Source organism: Gorilla gorilla, chromosome 15 (genome assembly GCF_029281585.2).
Source record: "Gorilla gorilla gorilla isolate KB3781 chromosome 15, NHGRI_mGorGor1-v2.1_pri, whole genome shotgun sequence".
Lineage (NCBI taxonomy): Eukaryota > Metazoa > Chordata > Mammalia > Primates > Hominidae > Gorilla > Gorilla gorilla.
Genome location: NC_073239.2, coordinates 69362685 through 69384211, shown reverse-complemented (window position 1 = coordinate 69384211; position 21527 = coordinate 69362685). Strand labels below are relative to the sequence as shown.

At 37.6% G+C, this 21527-nt stretch overlaps 1 protein-coding gene and 1 long non-coding RNA gene across 6 annotated transcripts in view; both read left to right on the top strand.

The window, feature by feature from the left end:
* Window positions 1–8581, top strand: part of TXNDC16 (thioredoxin domain containing 16) — a 125729-nt gene extending 117148 nt beyond the window's left edge. For 2 of the 5 annotated variants that reach the window (XM_004055177.4, XM_055361390.2), the window contains exon 21: window positions 2852–4844. In XM_004055177.4, coding sequence (XP_004055225.2) covers window positions 2852–3117 — 266 coding nt within the window. In that variant the 3' untranslated portion in view covers window positions 3118–4844. The other 3 variants (XM_055361391.2, XM_055361393.2, XR_008671330.2) reach the window with 2 other exon arrangements.
* Window positions 8582–8641: 60 nt separating this feature from the next.
* On the top strand, window positions 8642–20136 carry LOC134757122 (uncharacterized). The gene is made up of 2 exons (XR_010130747.1): window positions 8642–12664; window positions 17601–20136. It is a non-coding gene; the product is annotated as an uncharacterized lncRNA (long non-coding RNA).
* Window positions 20137–21527: the final 1391 nt, after the last annotated feature.

Genomic DNA, 21527 nt, shown 5'->3' with positions numbered 1-21527 from the left:
TTAAACTCCTCAGAAAGTCTATGTTCACTTAACTGTCTGCATTGCTATTTTATAGAAGCAAATGATTATTGTCATGTTGTAGCTGCAGTGACACAGAGTTCCCATGGACTGTAACTCAAGATTATGTGTAGCTAGGGCTAGAATGTTTCTCAAACAGAATTACTTAAAAAAAAAAAAAAAAAAGCAGACATGTTCAAAACATAGAAACCTGAGCTCCTGACCTAGCTTCCTTGATTACTATGTGGCTCTAGGCAAGTCATTCTTGGTTTCCTCCTCTACAACTATAAAATGAGTTTAATAGTTTCCACTCTGAATACATCACATAGTTATTAAAAAATGTATGCAGAGGCACTTTGTAAAGTATAAACTCTAATGTATTATCATCACCTATGTAAAGATCCTTTCCTGCAAGGAACATCCCTGAGGGCTTTGATTCCTCAGCTCAAACCATTACCCAGAGGAAAGAATCAACGTTATACTTCTGAGTTTTCTGAGAGACTGGCGTGTCTTCTATTGCAATTTTGTTAACATCTTTGCCAGCTCATTCTTTGAGGGTTTCCATCATTTCTATGCATCACTGCTCCTATTCTTAAATTAATCCTGTAGCCTCTGCAGCAGGAAAAAGAAAACTGAACAGTCTCTCTGTATTGGATTCTGCCTTCTGTGCTAGCAGGGCCTGCTCTCAGCATCTCTGGTAGATAGATCTTTGCCAACAGTGGTGTTCTGAGATGGGGTTGGGGTCGGATGAGTTGTAGGAACATTCTGGAAATAGCCTAACTCAGTAACATGGTGCCACTGGTGTCTGCCTCACCTTACTTATTGCATATCTTAATTTCTGTGAAACTGTGGCCACTGGCAGTTCTTACTTGAGATTTACACTTAACTTTGACCCAGTTCCCTGATCTTTGTATGCTTTGGTGTTCTCGTCTATAAAATTGTAAAGATAAAATGAATAGTGCATGTGTATAGTAAAGGCTCAATAAATGTTAATTAGTATTATTTATTGTCATTACTGATTTGATGAATAATGTATTTATTACCCATACATTATTACAGTTTTATTTGCAGTTGAAAACATTAAGATCTTTGTAGAGTTCCCTCAGTAAGTAATTAGCAGAATTGGGATGTTTCAGGCATTTTGTCATAGTCTCAGACCGCTAGGCTGCAGTGTTGACCTTAAAAAATAACTATTGTTAAATATAATATTTGCTACATGCTACACTTTAAACTGGACTCTTTGTTGTTGTTGAGACAGTGTCACACTCTCTCATCCAGGTTTGAGTGCAATGGTGTAATCACGGCTCATTGCAGCCTCAACCATCTGGGCTCAAGTGAACCTTCCGCCTCTACCTCCCGAGTAGCTGGAACTACAGGCACGTGCCACCATGCCCAGCTAATTTATTTTTATTTTTTGATTTTTTGTAGAGAAGGGCTACCACTATGTTGCCAAGGCTGGTCTTGAACTCCTGGGGCCAAGCTGTCCTCCCATCTTGGCTTCCCAAAGTGGTGGGATTATACATGTGAGCCACCATGCCCAGCCTAAACTGGACTCTTACAGATACTTTAATATACATTTATCTGCATATTGCAAACTACAAACAGTTATTCTTCTTACCTGTTCATTATGTTCAAGAAAATATGTCATCTGTTTGTCACTTTTGAACCTGCTAACCTGGCAACACCAATTTGAAACATCAGTTTCATGAGTAGCCTAAATTTATTGCCCTGCTGATGTACCAATTACCAGGATTTCATATAGTTGAGTATGAGTGAAGAAATTATATATCAATAAGCAAAGTACAGTTGTACTGCATGTGTACATATACAGATTTTTGTTTGAGCTTTACTCTAGGAAACTGCAATATATATGTTTTTTCTAAGCTCTTAAAGATACTCAATTTATGAGAGATGCTCAAGTTTGTATCTTATGAGCATTTATTATTATTTTTTAGCATGTAACAGTGCATAGATTCTTTCACTGGAATTTATTTTTAAAAGGTTTACTTTGTACATTTCCTTATATAGTTTATTTTTTAAAATAGTACCCTAAATGGGCCAACTAAATTCTGAAACTGTTTTGTAAACTGTCTAGTAAATGGAAGAAAGTTAGCTAATTTATCTCTGTCATCAGCCTTAATCAGTTTTCCTCTTTTAATAACCAATATTTTAAAATAATGTTAAGATTCATTGCCATGAAGCTCATCTAAGAGAAATTATTTAATCACTATGTATAGTACAGTTGATTCCACAGCAATTTTTAATTATTTCTTGTCTATAATTATTTTTATGAAATGAACTTGTTTTCATAAAGTGTGCAGAAAAGATGTTAATCAAAAGCTTCAAAAACAGAAAATGCTTTAAAATGTAAGGAAACACTTGTATAAATAACTCTATAATAAATAATTACATATATTCCAAAATTTTTTTCTCGAATGATTTATAAGAAATAGTTACATTTCTTTGGCAGTAGAGAGGGAAGCAGGCGACTTTTTCATTTAACGTTTTACATATGTGTATGTGATCTTGTTACACATATTGCTGTTTTTGAAAACCTCAGCAAAGGTAAATCGGCATTGAGATTATGGACCTTTTTTCCCCTATTCATACTTTTTTTAAAGAAAATAATAGCTTGTAAATGTAATCTAAAAATGAAAATGGCTAGTAGTGACAAATGTATCAAATTTCTTGTTGACAATGACAGTAAAAAAATTCCTAGCTTTGCTTAGATAAGTAAAACTAATAAAACTTTCACTTCTACAAATATATTTTTCAAAATAAAACATTTTCTAATATGTTGATGTGACAATTTATAGCTGTTAATCTTTAACCTTTGATTGTTTCTTCCTTCCAGTAATTTTACCTGCTCAGGAATGGAAACCTCCTCTTCCAGCTTATGATTTTCTAAGTATGATAGATGCCGCAACGTCTCAACATGGCACTAGGAAAGTTCCCAAGTGTATGAAAGAAACAGATGTGCAGGAGAATGATAAGGAACAACATGAAGACAAATCGGCAGTCAGAAAAGAACCAATTGAAACTTTGAGAATAAAGCATTGGAATAGAAGTAATTGGTTTAAAGAAGCAGAAAAATCATTTAGACGTGATAAAGAGTTATGATGCTCAAAAGTGAACTAATTTTATAGGGCTGTGGTTTCCCAGATTTTTTTGGCATGATAGACTTAATTTATTTCCTTAAAGAATAATACTAAATCATTTCAAGTTTGCAGATTAGTGCCATCCAATAGAATTATAAGTCACATGTTTTGTTTAAAATTTTCTAGTAACTACATTAAACAAAGTAAAAGTGAGCAGGGCAAAATAATTTTGATATTACTTTTCACCCAGTAGTATACCCAAAATAGCTAAATATAGAAATTATTAATGAGATATTTTACATCCTTTTTTGTACCAAATCTTCTAAATGCAGTACATATTTTATACTTACTGCATTTCTTACTTCCGAGTAGCCATATTTCAAGTGTTCATTGCCACATGTGGCCTGTGACTACTGTATTGGACAGTTCAGTACTAGACAAAAACTAGCATAATTAACTTAGTTCTAGCCATGATTTATATTTGGATTAAAATTAAAATATAACTCTAATCACAGTTAACTCCACAGTGCATTCATGCAGCTGAAAGTTATATTTGTTTTGTTGTAGTCATGATATTAAAATCAGCGTTTGTCAACCTCAGGGGATATTTAGCAATTGTCGGGAGACATTTCTGATGTCATGACTAGGGCAGTTATTGACATTTAGTGAGTAGAGGCCAGGGATGCTGCTAAATAACCTGCATTGGACAGCGCCCCACAACGAAGAATTATCCTGCCCAAAATGTTAGTAGTGCCAAAGCTGAGTAACCTTGTGTTAAAAGTAACCTGTGGCAGACTAGGTTTCCAGAATTTCCTGGTTCTGCTCAAGTATCATGTTTGAAAAAATTTTGGCTATTAAAGATATGTATTAGATGGTCTTATCCTGATTATTACCTGGATACAACTTGATCTTTTCTAATATTTTCAGAAAGTGATGGGATAACCCTAGAAGAGGACTCAGAATGATATTTATATTTTAAGTGAGTCTTAAAACCTCCTCTTATTTCTACAAGTTATATGGTTAAATTTCAGATTGAACAGGAATTCAGCATTCTGCCATCTCCTCATGGAAAGAGAGGCTCCCTCATCTGAAGCGTCTCTGAAATCTACCCTTGCAAGCTTCAGACAAATCAGTTGGTCTCCCTGAGCCACACGGCCTCATTCTGTGAGGGAGGGAGAGATTAGCCAAAGAGTTAATTTTCATTCCAAATCACTTAGCTGTTAGACTGATCTGTTTGTAGCAGTTGTTTGTCTCCTTTTTGCTCTGTGCATTTTTTGAGACATTTGTCGAGAATATTCTATTTGGTGCTCTTCTGTATTGTTCCTTTTAATATCTACTTGATATCTTGTTCTTTAAATTTTCTTCACGTATGGTTTGCCTGATACAACTGATTTTTATAACTGAAATTTAAGGAATCAAACAGCTAAAACTCAGTAAGTGCATATATTTCCTTATAACATAGACCCGTTGCTACTGTCAGCACCCTCTCCTCAATTTTTTTTCCTGTAGCATGTGACGCCTGATTAAACTCATTTTCATTTGCTTTTATTTCTAATATGGGAACAATGAGAGTGAACTCTAAATATAGGTTGTAGTAATAAAACATCGTTAGCCTAATTATTAGAAAATGCTAATTAAGTACCAGCACATAGAAACATGAAATTGCTTAGTCATTGTACCTTTGTCAGCAATTTTGACAGTCATTAATGTTTGCCATAATTTTAAATAAAGTGTCTGGGTTTCAGAATACCTTCACAAGCCTTCTTTAGTCTCCACTGTGCCCTCTCGGACCACTCTCCCTCTATCAGTTGGGTATCTTTGGTTACAAGCAACAGAAATTCAACTTTGGCTCACTTAAGCAAAATGAGAATATCGGGTAATTCACAGAGAAGAAAAAGTAAACTAGGCTTTGAAAGGATAGGAACTAAGTCTGTTCTGTGTAACAGGAACTAACAGCTCAGTGAAGAATCGGTTCCAACTGATTTACCATTTTTTGTGACTCAGGGAGTCGTGGGAAAGTTGGTTAGGGGACCACTAGGCACTTTAATTGGCAGTCCTAACAGTACTTTATTTATTTATTTATTTATTTATTTTTTTGAGATGGAGTCTCGCTTGGTCACCCAGGCTGGAGTGCAGTGGCGCGATCTCAGCTCACTGCAGCCTCTGCCCCCCGGGTTCATGCCATTCTCCTGCCTCAGCCTCCCGAGTAGCTGGGACTACAGGCGCCCGCCACCTCGCCCGGCTAATTTTTTGTATTTTTAGTAGAGATGGGGTTTCCCTGTGTTAGCCAGGATGGTCTTGATCTCCTGACCTTGTGATCCGCCCGCCTCGGCCTCCCAAAGTGCTGGGATTACAGGCGTGAGCCACCGCGCCCGGCCCTAACAGTACTTTCAAATGCAGAAGGGGTGAATCTCACAAAAGAAATCCAAATTCTGTTTGCCAGAAAAAGAGAATGAATGCAGAGGAGGAAAAACAATGAAGAAATAGAAAACCCATGAATCCTCAAGACACTGCTTGCTGTTCTTCTACCATCCTCTGTATCCTTTTCAGGTCTTTCTGCTACCTCTTACCCATTTTTGAGAGCTCCAAAAGCCCTCTCTCCACCCTGAGTGGTTATAGCTTTCCTGTATATTCTCCTGGTCCTCTAGTAGGGTTGGTCGCCAGTGCATATTTACATTTTGTATAACATTTCATGTCTCATGAGTCATATTATTTCACCCTCTCCTGCCTCACCTGTGCTAGAATGTAAATATCCTTGGTCCATTGTTTCCAGCCCTTGTGATGAAATGTTTCACGAGCTGTTTTTCAAAATTCCTAGAGTTCCTCACTTATGCCTATGCTTCTTTAAAAAGTAATTAAATATGTGTAAGGTGAAAAATAAGAGTTTGCAAATCAGTGTCTATTTCAGTAATAAAAAGTAATCGAGTAGATACACCTTAGGATTTTCACTTCCACCTAAGACGTAGAAAACTGCAAGAGAATGTTACTCCTATCCTAACAACAAAAATTTATCAATTTTCTTATATCCTTCAGAGAAAGTAGCCAAAGGAACTGAATTTCAAAGAGTGACAAGTCCCCTTCAAAGAGAAACAGGATATGTGAACTGTTTTGCCTTCATCAGAGAATAGGAGGCTGCCATTAAAGCAAGTGAGAATAAATTATAAAGAATTTAGAAGCGCTCCTTGCAAGTTAGTTTGCCTCAGATTCCTGAATTGGAAACAAAGGACTTTATTACACCAGTAGCGTTAGTCAGAGTGTCAGCATCCCCACAGTGTTATCAGAAGAGGCCCAGGTGATACCTGCACACAGAGTGGATTGCATAACAGAAAGAACCCTGAGTTTAGGGAGCGTAAATATGTTATAATGGATATTTAGCATGCATGCCCTTTGCTCTGGAGGAATAGATCTTTATTATACTGGACAGTAATCAAACTTGTCCTTCTAGAGGGAGATACTCTCTAGGGAGATGATATCTCTATTGGTCTTTCCAGGCTGTTCTTTATATAAACATCCTTGAAAAGGTAGTCCAGAAGAAAGGCAGGCAGTACCTTTCCATGCAATCATGCAAAAATGTGACAGACCCGTGGAGAATTGTCTACTGACAGAAATCATTAAATGTTAAGGAATTCTTTAAAGGCCAACTGTGTAATCAATATCAGTTTAAATAGGTCCCTTGACATGATAGAGGTTCACAATCACTTTCCACAAGCCTCCACTGCATGCTAATGAGAAAGACTGGGGCAAGAGACTGGTGAGAAGAGACCCCTCAGTGACACAGGCATACATGAAATGATGGGCTGACAGGCGTGAAACACTGCCCACTTCCTCAGACCTTTCTCTTGTACAAAGCAAAGCCACTGGGGGAGAGATGGCAAACCTTCCTGCCCTAATGGCCCAGGCAGAGATCCACTGCTCTTGAAGGACATGTAGAAGCAGAAATCTTTTGCCCTTGAGAAAGGCAGAAAATCTTGTGGGCCCAGGATCCTGTGCCAATACCAAGCAGAGATCCACTCTCACTAGAAGTACAGAAAATCTCTCCTGTTCAAGAATTCCCCAAACTGATAAGTATATAATTCAAATTGCAATAATGCAATGAAGATATAGAGGGAAGTGATAGAGAATGATTATGATTAGAGGACCACCTACTTAAGTACAGTGGTGAGGTGAGTCCTCCATAATGAGGTGATATTTGAGCTAAGACTTAAAAGGATGAGATATCCACCCTAGATGAGAATAAAGAGCGTTCTGGATACAGGAATAGCATCTGGAAGACTCCGGAAAGATTTTGGCTTATTTGAAGAATGGAATACAACCAATGTGGCTGGAGTCTAATGGGCAAGGGGGGCAATAAAGAGATAAGACTGGAGAGCTAGGAAGAGGCAGCATTACGCAGGGTTTTGGAAGACATGGATGGTAAGGAATTTATTTCAAGTGCACCAAGAAGCAGGGGAGAAATATGGGATGCAAAACTTCAGAAGAATATTCTGGTTGCCACAAGGAGTGGTCATGGAGATGGAGAATTGAGGATGGATTAGAGCTGTATTTTGGAGGTTTGACCTATAGACCTTGCTGATGAATTGGATCTAGGTTTTGAGGGAAAAGGAAGAACTACAAATGACTCAAGTTTCTGATTTAGTAACTGAAAGAATGTGGTGCTATTTACTGAAATGAGGAATAGGAAAGCTGGGGTGGTGTTGGGGGTGGACAGAAAATCAAAAGTTTTATTTTGTCTAAGAGTGAAAAACCTATTTGATTTCAAGTTGACAGTAGGATACTTCAGTATGGAGCTCAGTGGAGAGCTTTTCTTCATTGATTCAACAAATATTGTTTATTGTCTGCCAGGCACTGTTTTTGGCAATGAGAATAAAACAGCCCCTTTCTTCATGGAACTTACATTCTAGTGCAGGTGAGATGGAAAATAAACAAGTAAATGTACAGTTGATACACAGATGATAATGGCTGTGAAAAAAATAAGACAAAGGAGGGTAGGGAGGGGTATAGGAGATTTTAAAAATAAAGTGTGGATAAGGAAGGCCTCACTGATAAGGTAAACTTAAATAAAACCTAAAAAGGAAATAAGGGAGCAAGCTTTCAGGTTTTTTGTGATCAACTCCGTTACTTAAAACAATTTAGAATGCTGGATAATTTTTAAAAATCTTTATTCAAAGGATTGAGGGGCTGACTGACAAGAGACCAAAAAACTGCTGGGCCAAAATCTAAGTAAAAGCAGGAAACCAGAGAATTAAAGGATGTACTTCAAGTATTTTTTCCTAAAGCAATTGTCCATGTGAGCTGACTTACTCAGCTCTCATCTTTATATTTTATATTTTAGTAAGTTATTTTGCTCTGTTTTTTTTTCTTTTTTTTTTTGAGATGGAGTTCTGCTCTTTCACCCAGGCTGGAGTGCAGTGGCACAGTCTTGGCTCACTGCAACCTTTGCCTTCTGATTTCAAGTGATTCTCCTGCCTCAGCCTCCTGAGTAGCTGGGATTACAGGCACCTGCCACCATGCCCAGCTAATTTTTGTATTTTTAGTAGAGATGGGGTTTCACCATGTTGACCAGGCTGGTCTTGAATTCCTGATCTCAGGTGATCCGCCCGCCTCAGTCTCCCAAAGTGCTGGGATTACAGGAGTGAGCCACCGTGCCTGGCATTTTGCTCTGTTTTACCAAAAACAAACACAAAGAAAGAACAACAACAGAAAAATTCTTAAATACATTGATAGGCTGGAGAATTTTAATCTTTTTCACTTATTTAAATCCAAGTACATTTTATAACTTCTTTATACTAGCTGTCAACATGTTGGGCAATCTGTCTAAGTAGGGATGAATGACTCTTAAAAAATCCTGGAGAGTTTCCCTTGAAGCCAAGCATGGGGTTGTTTAAATAAACTTCTTGTTTAAAATGAAAAACAAAAAATAAATATAAAAATAAAAACATGGTCAACTTTCTTTAGCTGCCAAGTGTCTCCGTTGGCCTGAAGATGACGAAGGGGGGATTTTGTTGTGTAGAAAGTTCTAAATCTTCCCAGGAGTCCATGAACCTCTTGTGCCTCAGGTGAGCAAGAGTAGTCTCCCCACGCCCACCTCTGTAAGGTGCCTGTGGTGAGATTTCCAAGTCCACCCTGGGGCCAGAACCGGTCCATCCTGGCCCAGGAGGTGCGTGGAGTGTGGGTGTGGGTGGGTGTCTGTCCCATACCCTGGCAAATGTCCCTAGCCCCAAACTTCAGCTTTGCCATGGGGACCAAAGTTAAAAGTCCAACCAGCATGGAAAGTTGGAACTCCACAGAGCCTATGAGGTAAAGGTGAACTTAAAGAAATAGAAAAAACCTTCTCCATCTCCGCATAGTCAAATACTACAAAAGAAGATGTTTTGATAGAAGCAAAAGGAAAACAAAAAGCCAAACCCTCTCTGAAAACTTGGAACTATCCAAGTTTTGGATATACTTGGAGCCCTTGAGATTTGCAAACCAAATTGCCATAACCTATGTGGTCCAAAAACCCTCAAGTGATGATTAGTTTAAAATGGTCCCAAACAGGTCCTTGAACTAGAAACTTGGCAAAAACAAACACATTCTCTCTGGGGAAAGCTACCCACCTTCATAGCAGGCCTCCAAGTATTGACCAAGATAACTTTTTCAAGGGCAGTGATTTACTTATAGTCAAAATTAAGTAAGCACACAAGGAAAAACCAAGCATACTGAGAACTAGCAAGAATTAAAAGCAAAACAAAGACTTCAGAAATTAACATTATTAGACATATTAATTGTGCTTACTATGTTGCAAGAAATAAAAGGCAAGCTTAAACATATCTTCAGGAAATAGGCAATCAAAAGACAGAACGAATTTGAGAAAGAAAGAAAATTTCTAGAAATAAAAAAAAAAAAAACATAACTAGGCAGGGAGCAGTGGCTCATGCCTGTAATCCCAGCACTTTGGGAGGCTGAATGGGGAGAATCACAAGGTCAGGAGTAAGAGACCAGCCTGGCCAATATGGTGAAAGCCTATCTCTACTAAAAACACAAAAAAATTAGCCAGGCATGGTGGCGCATGCCTGTAATCCCAGCTACTCAGGAGGCTGAGGCAGGAGAATTGCTTGAACCTGGGAGGTTGAGGTTGCAGTGAGTCAAGATTGCGCCACTGTACTCCAGCCTGGGCTACAGAGCAAGACTCCATCTCAAAAAAAAAAAAAAAAAAAAAAAAAAACCTAAAAATTTAAACCAGACACAGCTGAAAAGAGAAAGGTAATTGGAAGATCATAAAAAATCACTCAGAATGTACTACAGAGAGACAAAAGGTGAAAAATATGAAAAAGAAGCCAAGTGAAAGAACAATTAACAGAATTTTCCAGAATGAAGAAAGACACCAATTCACAAATTCAGAAGCTTATAAATTCGATTAAATAAAAACAAATTTACCCTACACACACAGTGAATCTACAGAATACCGAAGGCAAAGAAACCTTAAAATGTGCTAGAAAAAAAAGAGATTGCATTCAAAGTAGTGTCAGACAACAACTGAGTCAGAAGCCAGTAGAATGATATATTCAATAAACAAAGAAAAATAATTGCTAACTTAGAATTTTATATCCAGTGAAAATATTTCTTTAAAAAAGAGAGTAAGATCAGGACATTTCAGAATAGCAAAAACAGAGTTGCCATCTGCAAAATAAGGAGATTCAGGATATATTCTTCATGTGGAAGGAAAATGATCCCAGATGGAAGGGAAGAGAGGCAAAAGGGAATGAGGAACAAAGTGGTAAGTACATGGGTAAATCTGAATGAGAATTGAGTGCATAAAACAATGTCTTGTGGAGTTTTAAAAAGTGAACAATGAAAATAACATACCATGACAATATATAAGCAGGAAAAGGAATCAATAGAGTTAATGCATTCTACATTCCTTGGGAAAAGGATAGTTACTGATTAATTTTGGGTTTCAATAAGTATGCACTTTGTAATTTCTAGGGTATACATTAAGAGAATTGAAAATTTTCAAACTATGAGAGGAAAAAATAAACTGGAGCTACAAGAAATGACCAGCCAAAAGAAGGCAGGAAAAGAAAATAAATGAAACACAGAACAGGTGGGATAAATAGCTCAAAATAGGACTGCAATTTAATCTGAAATGTCAGTAAATACATGCAAACAGACTAAGTGCTCCAATTAAAAGATTGTCAGGATTTAAAAAATCAACTATATGAAGTTTATAAGAGATATATATCAAACAAGTATACAGGAAGGTTAAAAGTAAAAGGATGGAAAAAATACATACCATGCAAATGAGAGAAAGCTGGTCAGATAGCCTTAATGTCAGAGAAGACAGATATTAAGTCAAAAGCATTATTAAAAAGATAGATTATTCATAATGATAATGTTCAATTCATCAGTAAGTTATAACAGTTGTAAATTTGTGATCACCTAATAACATGGTATCAAATTATGTGAAGCAAAAATTAATAGAAGTGGACAAATTCACCATATTAGATTTTTAAGTACGAAGTAATTAATAGAGCCAGCAGAAAAAAATAAGGGAAGTTATCAAAGAGTTAAACAATGTCATTAATAAACTTGACCTAACTTCACCCAGTGATTGCAGAATGCACATTCTTTCCAAACACACACAGGGCATTTATAAAAAGGAACATATACTGGGCTATAAAGCAAGTATTGATAATTGCTAAAGGATTAAAATCATGCACAACATGTTCTCTGAACACAGTGCAATTAATCTAGAAATCAATAACAAAATGATGCCTAGAGATATAGAGTTAAGGAGTTGGGTATGCAAGCCTGAGCTTGAGGTGAAAATCTAGGCATCCTATGGCTTATGAATGGAAAAATTTGGAATTCAACCTGAGTCTCCTTCACATCCATTTGGTGGGATACCATAAAGCCTTTCCTGTCCATAGCATCCTTCTGCATTGACATTTTAAAATATATATAAAATACATAAAATAATACTAAAATGGCCTATGACTAGATTATTGAATAATCAGACAATTCAATCATCTCTTCCCTTAGAGTTAATATTCTTAACACTTTATGGTTGTAGGCTGTAATTTCACATTCTCTTAAAATAAGCCTTTTTCTTTTACTAAGATTTATTAGTGGAAGCCTATCCAAGATTTAGTTTGGATAACCCAGGGTCAAGTCCTTACATAGGCCTCGAGAGCTATAAAAAAACAGATGCAGAATCTGGAGTCTTGTGAAATATTCCAGACCGGCTTCTTGACTTATAGTGGGCAAAATTGCACGTCAGTATTTTAATCAAATAAAGCACTCATTTCCTCTGACATTAAATGCAGTCTGGATTTTCTGTTTCTCAGGTGGATATTTTATATAGTTATGAAGGCTATTTTTGAAGAATTAATTTTCCTCACATTTAAACTTGTTTTCTTATTAGAGATACAACCTAACCAGCTACCCAGTTCTTTGTGCCATGAAACTCCTTCAGAATGTCTGGTTTATTGTACTGAGAGTGACTATTGCATCTAAATCACTTCTCCAAAGTTACCAGGAGAGGACTCTAAGGTCACACCAGCCCCAGATGGTCTTGACAAATGTGAACAGTGAGTAAGTCCCTATTTAAACAAGGTAGGGTTATTCCTGTTTCTAAAGATACTTAAAGTCTGAGGGAAAAAGCTATTGGAGAACTGTTTTCTTAAAAACTGTCTAACAAAAGTAGCATTCAAAGAAACTCATGTCTGGTAAACAGAATTGAGAATACCTGCATATCCAGAAACATCTGGGAGATATAACCAGTATAGCACATTGGTGAGAGAATGGGCTTTGGATCTGTGCTGAAGAATCTTTGGACCTGACTCTTCCAATTATCAGCTGTGTGATATTGTAAAGTTACTTAAAATCTTACATTTTAGTTTCCTCAGTGGTGAAAATATTGCTTACCACATGGTATTGAGGGTTAAATGGGAGTATGCCTAGTAAGCACTGGATATATGTCATCTTAAAGATTGGTTTATTTACTAGAAATTTTGTCCTATTAACAAAATAAAGTAATACACTCTCATAATAAAATTTAAACAATATAGAAATAAACAAACACAAAAAGCAATACCTGGTCCCACTTCCCTCCAACTCCAATTATGGAGACGTGGTAACTACCATTAACAAGTTGGCTTCTGTTTGACCTTCTGAATATTTTGCTTCTTATTTTTAGGATTCAAAGATACTTAGGTTAGTCAATTGTCCCTCCACCTTTTCAACTAAGATCAAGAAAAGATACCATTAGAATATATTTTTAAATTTAACTTACTTATTTTCATATCTAGCATTAACAGTTTTTCTTTCACTTTGTGGTATTAAATATTTCATCCATATTCAGTGCTTACGCTGAAATCAAAAGGGGGAGGTTGTAGAAAAATCTGTCCCATTTGATCATTAATGTAGTCAATAGTTGCTTTTTTGACTGGAATTTTGTTCTTCAAATCTCAACTTAAAAGTTAACATAATTATACCTAGAGTGTTTTTTGTTTGGCTGAACACAACATCCCCTTGGTGTCCTGGAGTGCAGTGCTCGAGAGCACCATTCTTTACTGAGTAACAGTCCACCAGATTTCCTGCTAATGGATAACCCCTGTCCAATGTGTCTAAATATCACTTGTGGCTACTTGTGTCTGATACATATGACTGCAGGTATGAAAATTGTGTCAGTTCAGAATCCTTTAACTATATGTAACAGATAATCTAACAGTAACTTAACATATTGGGTTTCATTTTACTTAAGTGAAATATTTTACTTTATTTACATAAGTAGTCACCAGATATAGCAGCTTCATGGTGGTAGCAATGTCCTAGGTTCGCTCATAATGTAATGGCTTGTTTCCTCTCTTCTGCAAGATGCTTGTTGAAGCTCAAGCATCTGACATGTATTTAAGGCAGGAAGAAAGAGAGAGGTGGGTGCCTGATACCTCCATTTTATAAGAAGAACAAAGGCTTAATCAAAAGTTGCCTGGGAGATTCTGCTTGTGTATCACGCTTGGGTCAGAGCTGGGCCATATAGCCACTCCCACCTGCAAAAGAGCTGGGAAGTAAATCCTGTATTTGGTTTTCCAACCTCTATACCGGAAAACAGCAATGGAAAATGCTGTAACAAATCCACAGCCTCTGACACAGGAGGGGAAATGGAAGATAAGGGGATGGGCCATGAGTATTCTGCCTTGTTCTTGGTGCTGGTTTGAAGATACACCCCAGTAATAGCGGTAAGGATGACCTAGAAGTTCTCCATTGAGAAGCTCCATGCCAAAAGGAGGCCTGGGTCCTCAAATGTTACAGCTGTTAGGCACCAGCAACTTTGGTTCACACATAGCCACTTCCCCAGAGTGCAAATGTGCCCTGAATCTGGGTTAAAGTAGTTCCAGCATCTGCCATCTCTTGACTCGGGGTTGCTGTTGCTCTTCTCTATCAGCTCAGTGCTGGGTCCATTTAACAATTCTAGTACCTTTCTACCCTCAAGGTTTATTTTAGGGAGCCCCTTGTCCTTCCCTGCCCCTGAGCATTGTTCAGGGACACTCTGGCCCACTGAGAAGTTGTCCCAAAGCCCAGGGATCCTTGTCCAAATCACTTCACCCCTTCTTGGAACTGTGAATACCAAAGGGTATTAGAAAAGGGTATATAACCTTTTCTATAAGCAGAGGATCTTGGCTTACATTTGCTTAACATATAACAGCAATTCAAATGACTCTTCAAAGAACAAGGACGATCACCCAAAGTGACTCCCTGTATTGCCTACTTGTTTACCAGAGAAGTGGAGTTCAGCTTTTCCCACTTAAAAGAAAAAAAATCTGGCTACTCAAAAAATTAGAAAATATGCAGTTATTGCAGTATAGGCAAGTGGCATAATTGATTCTCTGAGATTTCATGCCACACATCTTTAGATCACATCATTCATTCATTTACATTCATTCCTTCAACCAACCAACATCTGTGATGCCTATTAAGTGCCAGCCCTGAGCTAAGTGCTGTGAACATAAAGTCATATAAGGAATGGACCATTACCCGCAGGACCTTAGCATCTAGTGTGTGGGAGAGACATGGAAATCACTTTTGCCTGTTGTTATAAGTGCTGAGGCAAAGGGTGGCCCGGGATTGTGGGGAATCCTGGAGGAGGAGCAGCTAAATTAGTCTGGGGGCCAGAAAACCTTCCTGGGGAGAGGATGCTTGAGCTGAATTTTGGAGTATAAGTAGAATTTACAAAAGCAATTTCCAGGGAGAGGAAAGAGCCTGGGTGATGACATGGAGACCTCAAACAGCCTGGTGCATGCAGAAACAAGAGCACTAGTTCCATTTGGAGTGAAGAGTGTTTGAAGAAAAGACATGCAGGAGGCCAGAGAGGAACAGGAGCCGGATACAGCAAAGTGTTGTTGAACTAGTGAGCTTGAACTCTGAATTGTAGGTTATGATTTAGGGTTACAAGCCTATTCAGTTATTCCCCACCCATTCCCAAGAGTAAAAAAGTAAACTTCAAGTGTTTCTATTTTGATGAAAGAGGAGAATTAAACATCTATGATAGATTACCTTAAACACATGGTCTCCCTAAAATGATAATTATAATCATTTTAGAGTAAGAGTCCCTTTCTACCAGCCCCTTTGCTTGCATTAACATAAGTAGATTAAGCCCTCTGGGGGATTAAAAATTGTAGGTGAATGTTTTATCCTGGAAATTACAATGAATCAGATACTCTCTAGGGCCAAAGTCATTTCCTGAAATAATTTTTCCAGACTATTAGAGTACAGTTTATTCCCTTGCAATATAAATTGCACAAAATGGGAACTGAGTTAGTAAACCTCCCTTAGCATCTCAATTACTATGGTTCCAGGAAACAACTTAGGTATGGGAAGGAGACAGACCAATATCAATATTTGCACATCCATTTCTTTTCTTTAGTTTGGCTTCAAAGTCTTCCAGTGTTTCTCTGGTTTCCTAGAAGACTGGGACTTTGAGAAGCAGATTCCCACAATAAAGTCTTAATGTAATTCAAGAAGTCAGAAAGAGTGAAATTATTTAGATGTTTGTTATTCTAAAGTCTTGTGAAAACATTTTGTCTTTCAGTTTTAAAACTCCTTTATGTGTTTTTAAAATTGTGTTCTGGTATACTCAGAGAGTTTATACTATGAGCATTTCAGAAGATAGTCAGTATTGATATGTTTATATCACATCCTGTGTGTGATGGTTGCTGCAGAAATGATTGATAATAAGTTTATTTTACTCTAAAGTTTACAAAAGTATTGATTCATACTACCTTGTACTATATTCAGTTTCCCATTTATAAAGCCCTTTCCTATACATTGTTTAGTTTTCACAATATCATTATAAAATAGACTCAGTATTTTACAAGCTAGGAACAAAACCAAGAGGTTATGGCACATGGGGCTGGGCGCGGTGGCTCACACCTGTAATCCCAGCACTTTGGGGGGTCAAGGCAGAGGATTACTTGAGGTCTACTAAAAATACAAAATTTAGCTAGGCATGATGGCACGGGCCTGTAATCCCAGCCACTCAGGAGGCTGAGGCAGGAGAATCACTTGAACTTGGGAGGCAGAGGTTGTAGTGAGCCGAGATCGTGCCACTGCACTCTAACCTGGGTGACAGAGCAGGATTCCATCTCAAAATAAATGAATAAATAATAAAGAAATACATAAATAAATAAGAAGTTACAGCACATAGGTCACAAACTAGAGTCTTCATTTGCATCATCTAGCAGAGCTTTTCATAAAAGAGACCCTTGTATTTTTTTGTGTGCTTCACTCTCCTCCCCTCCGCTACCCCCTCCAAGATTCTGCTTTAACAGTTAAAAAGCTGCCCAGATGATGCTGATAGTGAACCTGCTTGGGAACCCCTGGTTAAAGGGATTTTTCTTTCTTTCTTTCTTTCTTTTTTTTTTTTTTTTTGAGACAGAGTCTCACTCTGTCTCCCAGGCTGGAGTGCAGTAGTGCAATCTTGGCTCACTGCAACCTCCCCCTCCCAGGTTCAAGCAATTCTCCTGCCTCAGTCTCCTGAGTAGCTGAGATTACAGGTGCCCACCATCACGCCTGGCTAGTTTTTGTATTTTTAGTAGAGACGAGGTTTCACCATGTTGGCCAGGCTGGTCTCGAACTCCTGACCTCGTGATCCACCCGCCTCGGCCTCCCAAAGTGCTGGGATTACAGGTGTGAGCCACCACGCCCAGCCAGTTAAGGAGATTTTTCTGAAGCTCTTAAGGAGTAGAATCAGAGCTTGAAGCAGGCATGCAGACTGCAAGTCAAGGGTGTTTCCCATAGACCACAAGTTAGGTAGGAGCAGTTGATGGGAGGCGAGGGGTAGGGGTAGAGGGATGGATGTTGATGGATGTGAATTAAAATCTTATGGCAATTTTTCTTTAAAAACAATTTTTTTTAAAAGTGAAGTTGGAGTGACAGTCAAGATCAGAAATTTTCAGATTGGTAACATTTTATGGGATGTTGTTAGTATGGATGTTCATGATGTGAGTGTAATCTTTTTGTTTCTAGGCATGAAAAGCAGGAAATGCAGGAAAACAAGACAGAGGAAATGGTAGATCCATTTGTATCTTTTAAGGAGACATGGTGAAAAAAAATCCATGATAAGCTGTAAACCTGAAGACGAATCATGAAAAAATAATTGCCATGAAACTGTAGTAAATTCCCAGGTGTGTGGGGAAGAGATACTCCATGTTTTAGAAGATGAGTTACACTCAAGTCCCAAGAAGGAAGATCTGAGTGGTAGATGTTTCCATTTTTATGTTACTAATGATGAAACTAAGGCCCAGAGAAGTAAAGGAGCTTGCCTAAGATGCTCTGAAAATATGTGGGAGAAACCACCAAACCGTTATTATAATAAATGATCATAAATGATGGAATAAAGAAAAACCCATAAGAGAGGAAAATAAACCCCAGGACACTGTGAAAGGCCTGGCAAATGCAACCTACAATCCATTTTGTGATATTGATGAACTATAACATTGACTTACCCTGTTTTTGTCACCAAAGGAAGCCACTGAGCCACGGTTATGAGATTTCTTCTTGGACATTTGAAAGTGAGATTTTCCAAATTCTTATTTTTCAGAAGTTGATGAATTTCAGCCCTAGGCAGGATTTTTATAAAACAAATTTAAGGGAGAATATATTTTAGATAATTTATTTGTGCTGCGATTTATCACCTGTTGGTTGAAGATTGGTGTTTCAGGTGATGCTGTTGTAAGTAGTACTGCAAACACTTTCTGCTTTTAAGTGTGTACAGCTCTCAAAATCTGAATTACATGGTATACTGCTTTTGTAAAGTGTATGTTTTCAATGGTATAAAGGACTTTTAAAGTTTATTTTGATATTTTAAATCATCAATCACCTGTACATAGAATTTGTTGTTTTTCACCTTTTCTACGTTGTTACAAATGTATCCCAGTCACTAGGCCATAGTTGTCTAGGTTTTCACAAAGGTGTTTCTTTTCTCCATGTCTTTTCCAAAAGACTTTCCAAGCTCTAGGATTCAAGGCAGACCTCTCGTACCTCTTACATCTTACTTAAATCTAATTTGGGCTTCAGGGAAAACACTGAAGACACAACCAGTACCTGAAACTTTTTTAGTCTTAGTGTTTTGATTTATCCTTGGTCACTTCCCCTAGCCTATGAAGGGAATTTCTGATTGAGTTCTGCATCTCTGATTTTTAAAATTTTGATCATAATTCATTTTTCCTGAGAAAGCGTTTTTATATTTTAGGAGTATAAACCTAAGAATTCACAATGGTATTTTTTCTTATAGGAATGCATGAGATGATTTGCCTTTCTAAAAGTAAATGTAAAACCTATAAACTATGTGATTATGCTTTCCCAAGTTTCTAGGAATCAACCCAAGTGCAATTATTATAAACATGTAAGAAATCATGTCTACCATTGAAAATATAAAATTTAAAAATATATATTTGTTCATAACAGAACCTATAATCAGCAACTTCTTTGTTTTCCTTGTCTTACTGTTCCTTCTTATAATTGTTGACAGACACGCATTGTAAAAAGAATGGAAGTTCAGTATTTGTGGGAAAGAATTTCAGAGTTATTTCTAGTAATTCCCTTGCTCCCTTAATGAGCCGGTATGAGATTTTTTTTAATGTGTAGAAGACTTTATTTTGTTAACACTTGCTCTAATCCAGCTTCATAAAGTGGAAGTTTTCTCTCTCCACTGATGCTATGGGAAATCTGAGAATTCAGGCCCTATCCATTGCTGTTGGTCCATCCCCCTGAAAATGATCTTTAGCTTTTGGTCTGCTAGAGAAAAATAATGATTTTTATGGCTCCAAAGTGTCTTTTTAAAATAGAGATTTTTTTGATATCTTTCAACTCACCTTTTATGTTTTCTGATAATAATAAAATAATCCTGTGCGTAAATGCCCTTTTATACAGATGTGTGACAAGTAGTTGAATAGACAGAACTTCTAGTTGAATAAATAATTTTGTACTTTTTTAAAATTAAGAATTACTCTTTTTTTTTGAGACAGAGTCTGGCTCTGTGCCCAGGCTGGAGTGCAATGGTGCTGTCTTGGCTCATTGCAACCTTGACCTCCCAGGTTCAAGCGATTCTCCTGCCTCAGCCTCCCGAGGAGCTGGGACTACAGGCGTGCGCCACCGTGCCCAGCTAATTTTTTTTTTTTTTTGTATTTTTAGTAGAGACGGGGTTTCACCATTTTGGCTAGGATGGTTTCTACTCTTGACCTCATGATCCACCTGCCTCAGCCTCCCAAAGTGCATTACAGGCGTGAGCCACTGCACCTGGCCCAAGAATTACTTTTTAAATGAAAATCCACAGATTCTTGTTTTATATTTTTGGATTTTCAGATCTTGATATCTTTTCAAGAAGGGCATAGTCTTGATAAATAATATTCAAAAATATATTAACATAAATACTATGTATGTTCCTGTAATTTCAGAGCTTCACTATGTATGCCCATATATGTATATGTGTATATATGTGTGCCTGTGTGTGCGTGTGTTTCTGGTACAAATTGATTTAATAAACTATTTGAAGAAAAAACTATCCCTGATTACCTAAGTCAGATTTTATCATATGAAATTTAGCACATTGTGTAGTTTGTTCTATTCCGTGTGTTTCTGAATTGTTTTAGTTGTCATTAGTGCTCTCTGATAGTTACCAAAAAAAATAGTTGTAAATATTTGTAACATCAGGAATCTTGTTTCACCTTTGGTTTAATAGTCTAAAATTCTTTGATCCTGAATACAAAGAGAAGTCCCAGAACATTTAGGAAGGTTGATGGAAGGGTAATTGGAACCCAGGACTACATTCTATCTACACATGCACCTAGTAAGCTAGAGGCTGACTGCTGAAACTGCAGGTAGAGGTGGCTGTGTTAGAGGACCTGTGCTTGCTTATGCAGAGCTCCACTCCACAAATATCCTATATCTAAGGAGGGATTTTTTTACTTGGGGTCTGTAATACACATAGGTAAAGTGGAGTGTACATGAACATGTATGCATTCTTCTGGGGGTTAGACCCATTTTTCTTTTTTTTTTTCGGCGGTCGGGGGGGATTGGAGGGGGACGGAGTCTAGCTCTGTCACCCAGGCTGGAGTGCAATGGCATGATCTTGGCTCAGTGGAACCTCTGACTCCCAGGTTCAAATGATTCTCCTGCCTCAGCCTCACCAGCAGCTGGGATTACAGGCGCCCACCACCCCACCCCGCTATTTTTTTGTATTTTTAGTAGAGATGGGGGTTTCACCATGTTGGCCAGGCTGGTCTTGAACTCCTGACCTCAAGTGATCTGCCCGCCTTGGCCTCCCAAGTGCCCGGCCCTAGACCCATAGCTTTCTTTAGGTTGTCAAAGAGTTTCATGACTGCAAAAAAGGCAGAAAAACTATTAAAGCTTACAAGATGACTGTATCCAATTAACTATTTATTTCAGTTTTTCTAAATATCGCTTAATAGCCTGAAACATAAATTTATCATGATTCTCTTCTCTGCTTCTTAAAACCCAGATGCCAGTCAACAAATTAAAGAAACTTTATTGACATGAATGGTACAGGCATATGACTAAAGCAGAGAAAGTACAATACGGTTTCATTTTATGAGAGTGACGTGTTCCTGAAGACTTGGCAATATTCAAAACTTGCATATTTCATGTTTAATTGCTCCCATAGAACTGACAAAGATGTTTACTAGCAAAACTGGCCAAGACATACGCCAATAGCATAAACACAGTTGTTAATTCCCTCATCCCTCCTCCAACTTAAAATCATAATTCTTCAAGATAAAAAAATTGTATTTACATCATTTCTAGTTTTCTGCTGAAAGTGAAACTTTATTGATATTTTTAGTTCAGCCTTTTCAAGTGAATTAAAGTTTTCCACAGAACACTGAGTCAAAATGAAAATTAAACACACACGTACACACGCTACTGGGTATATATCCA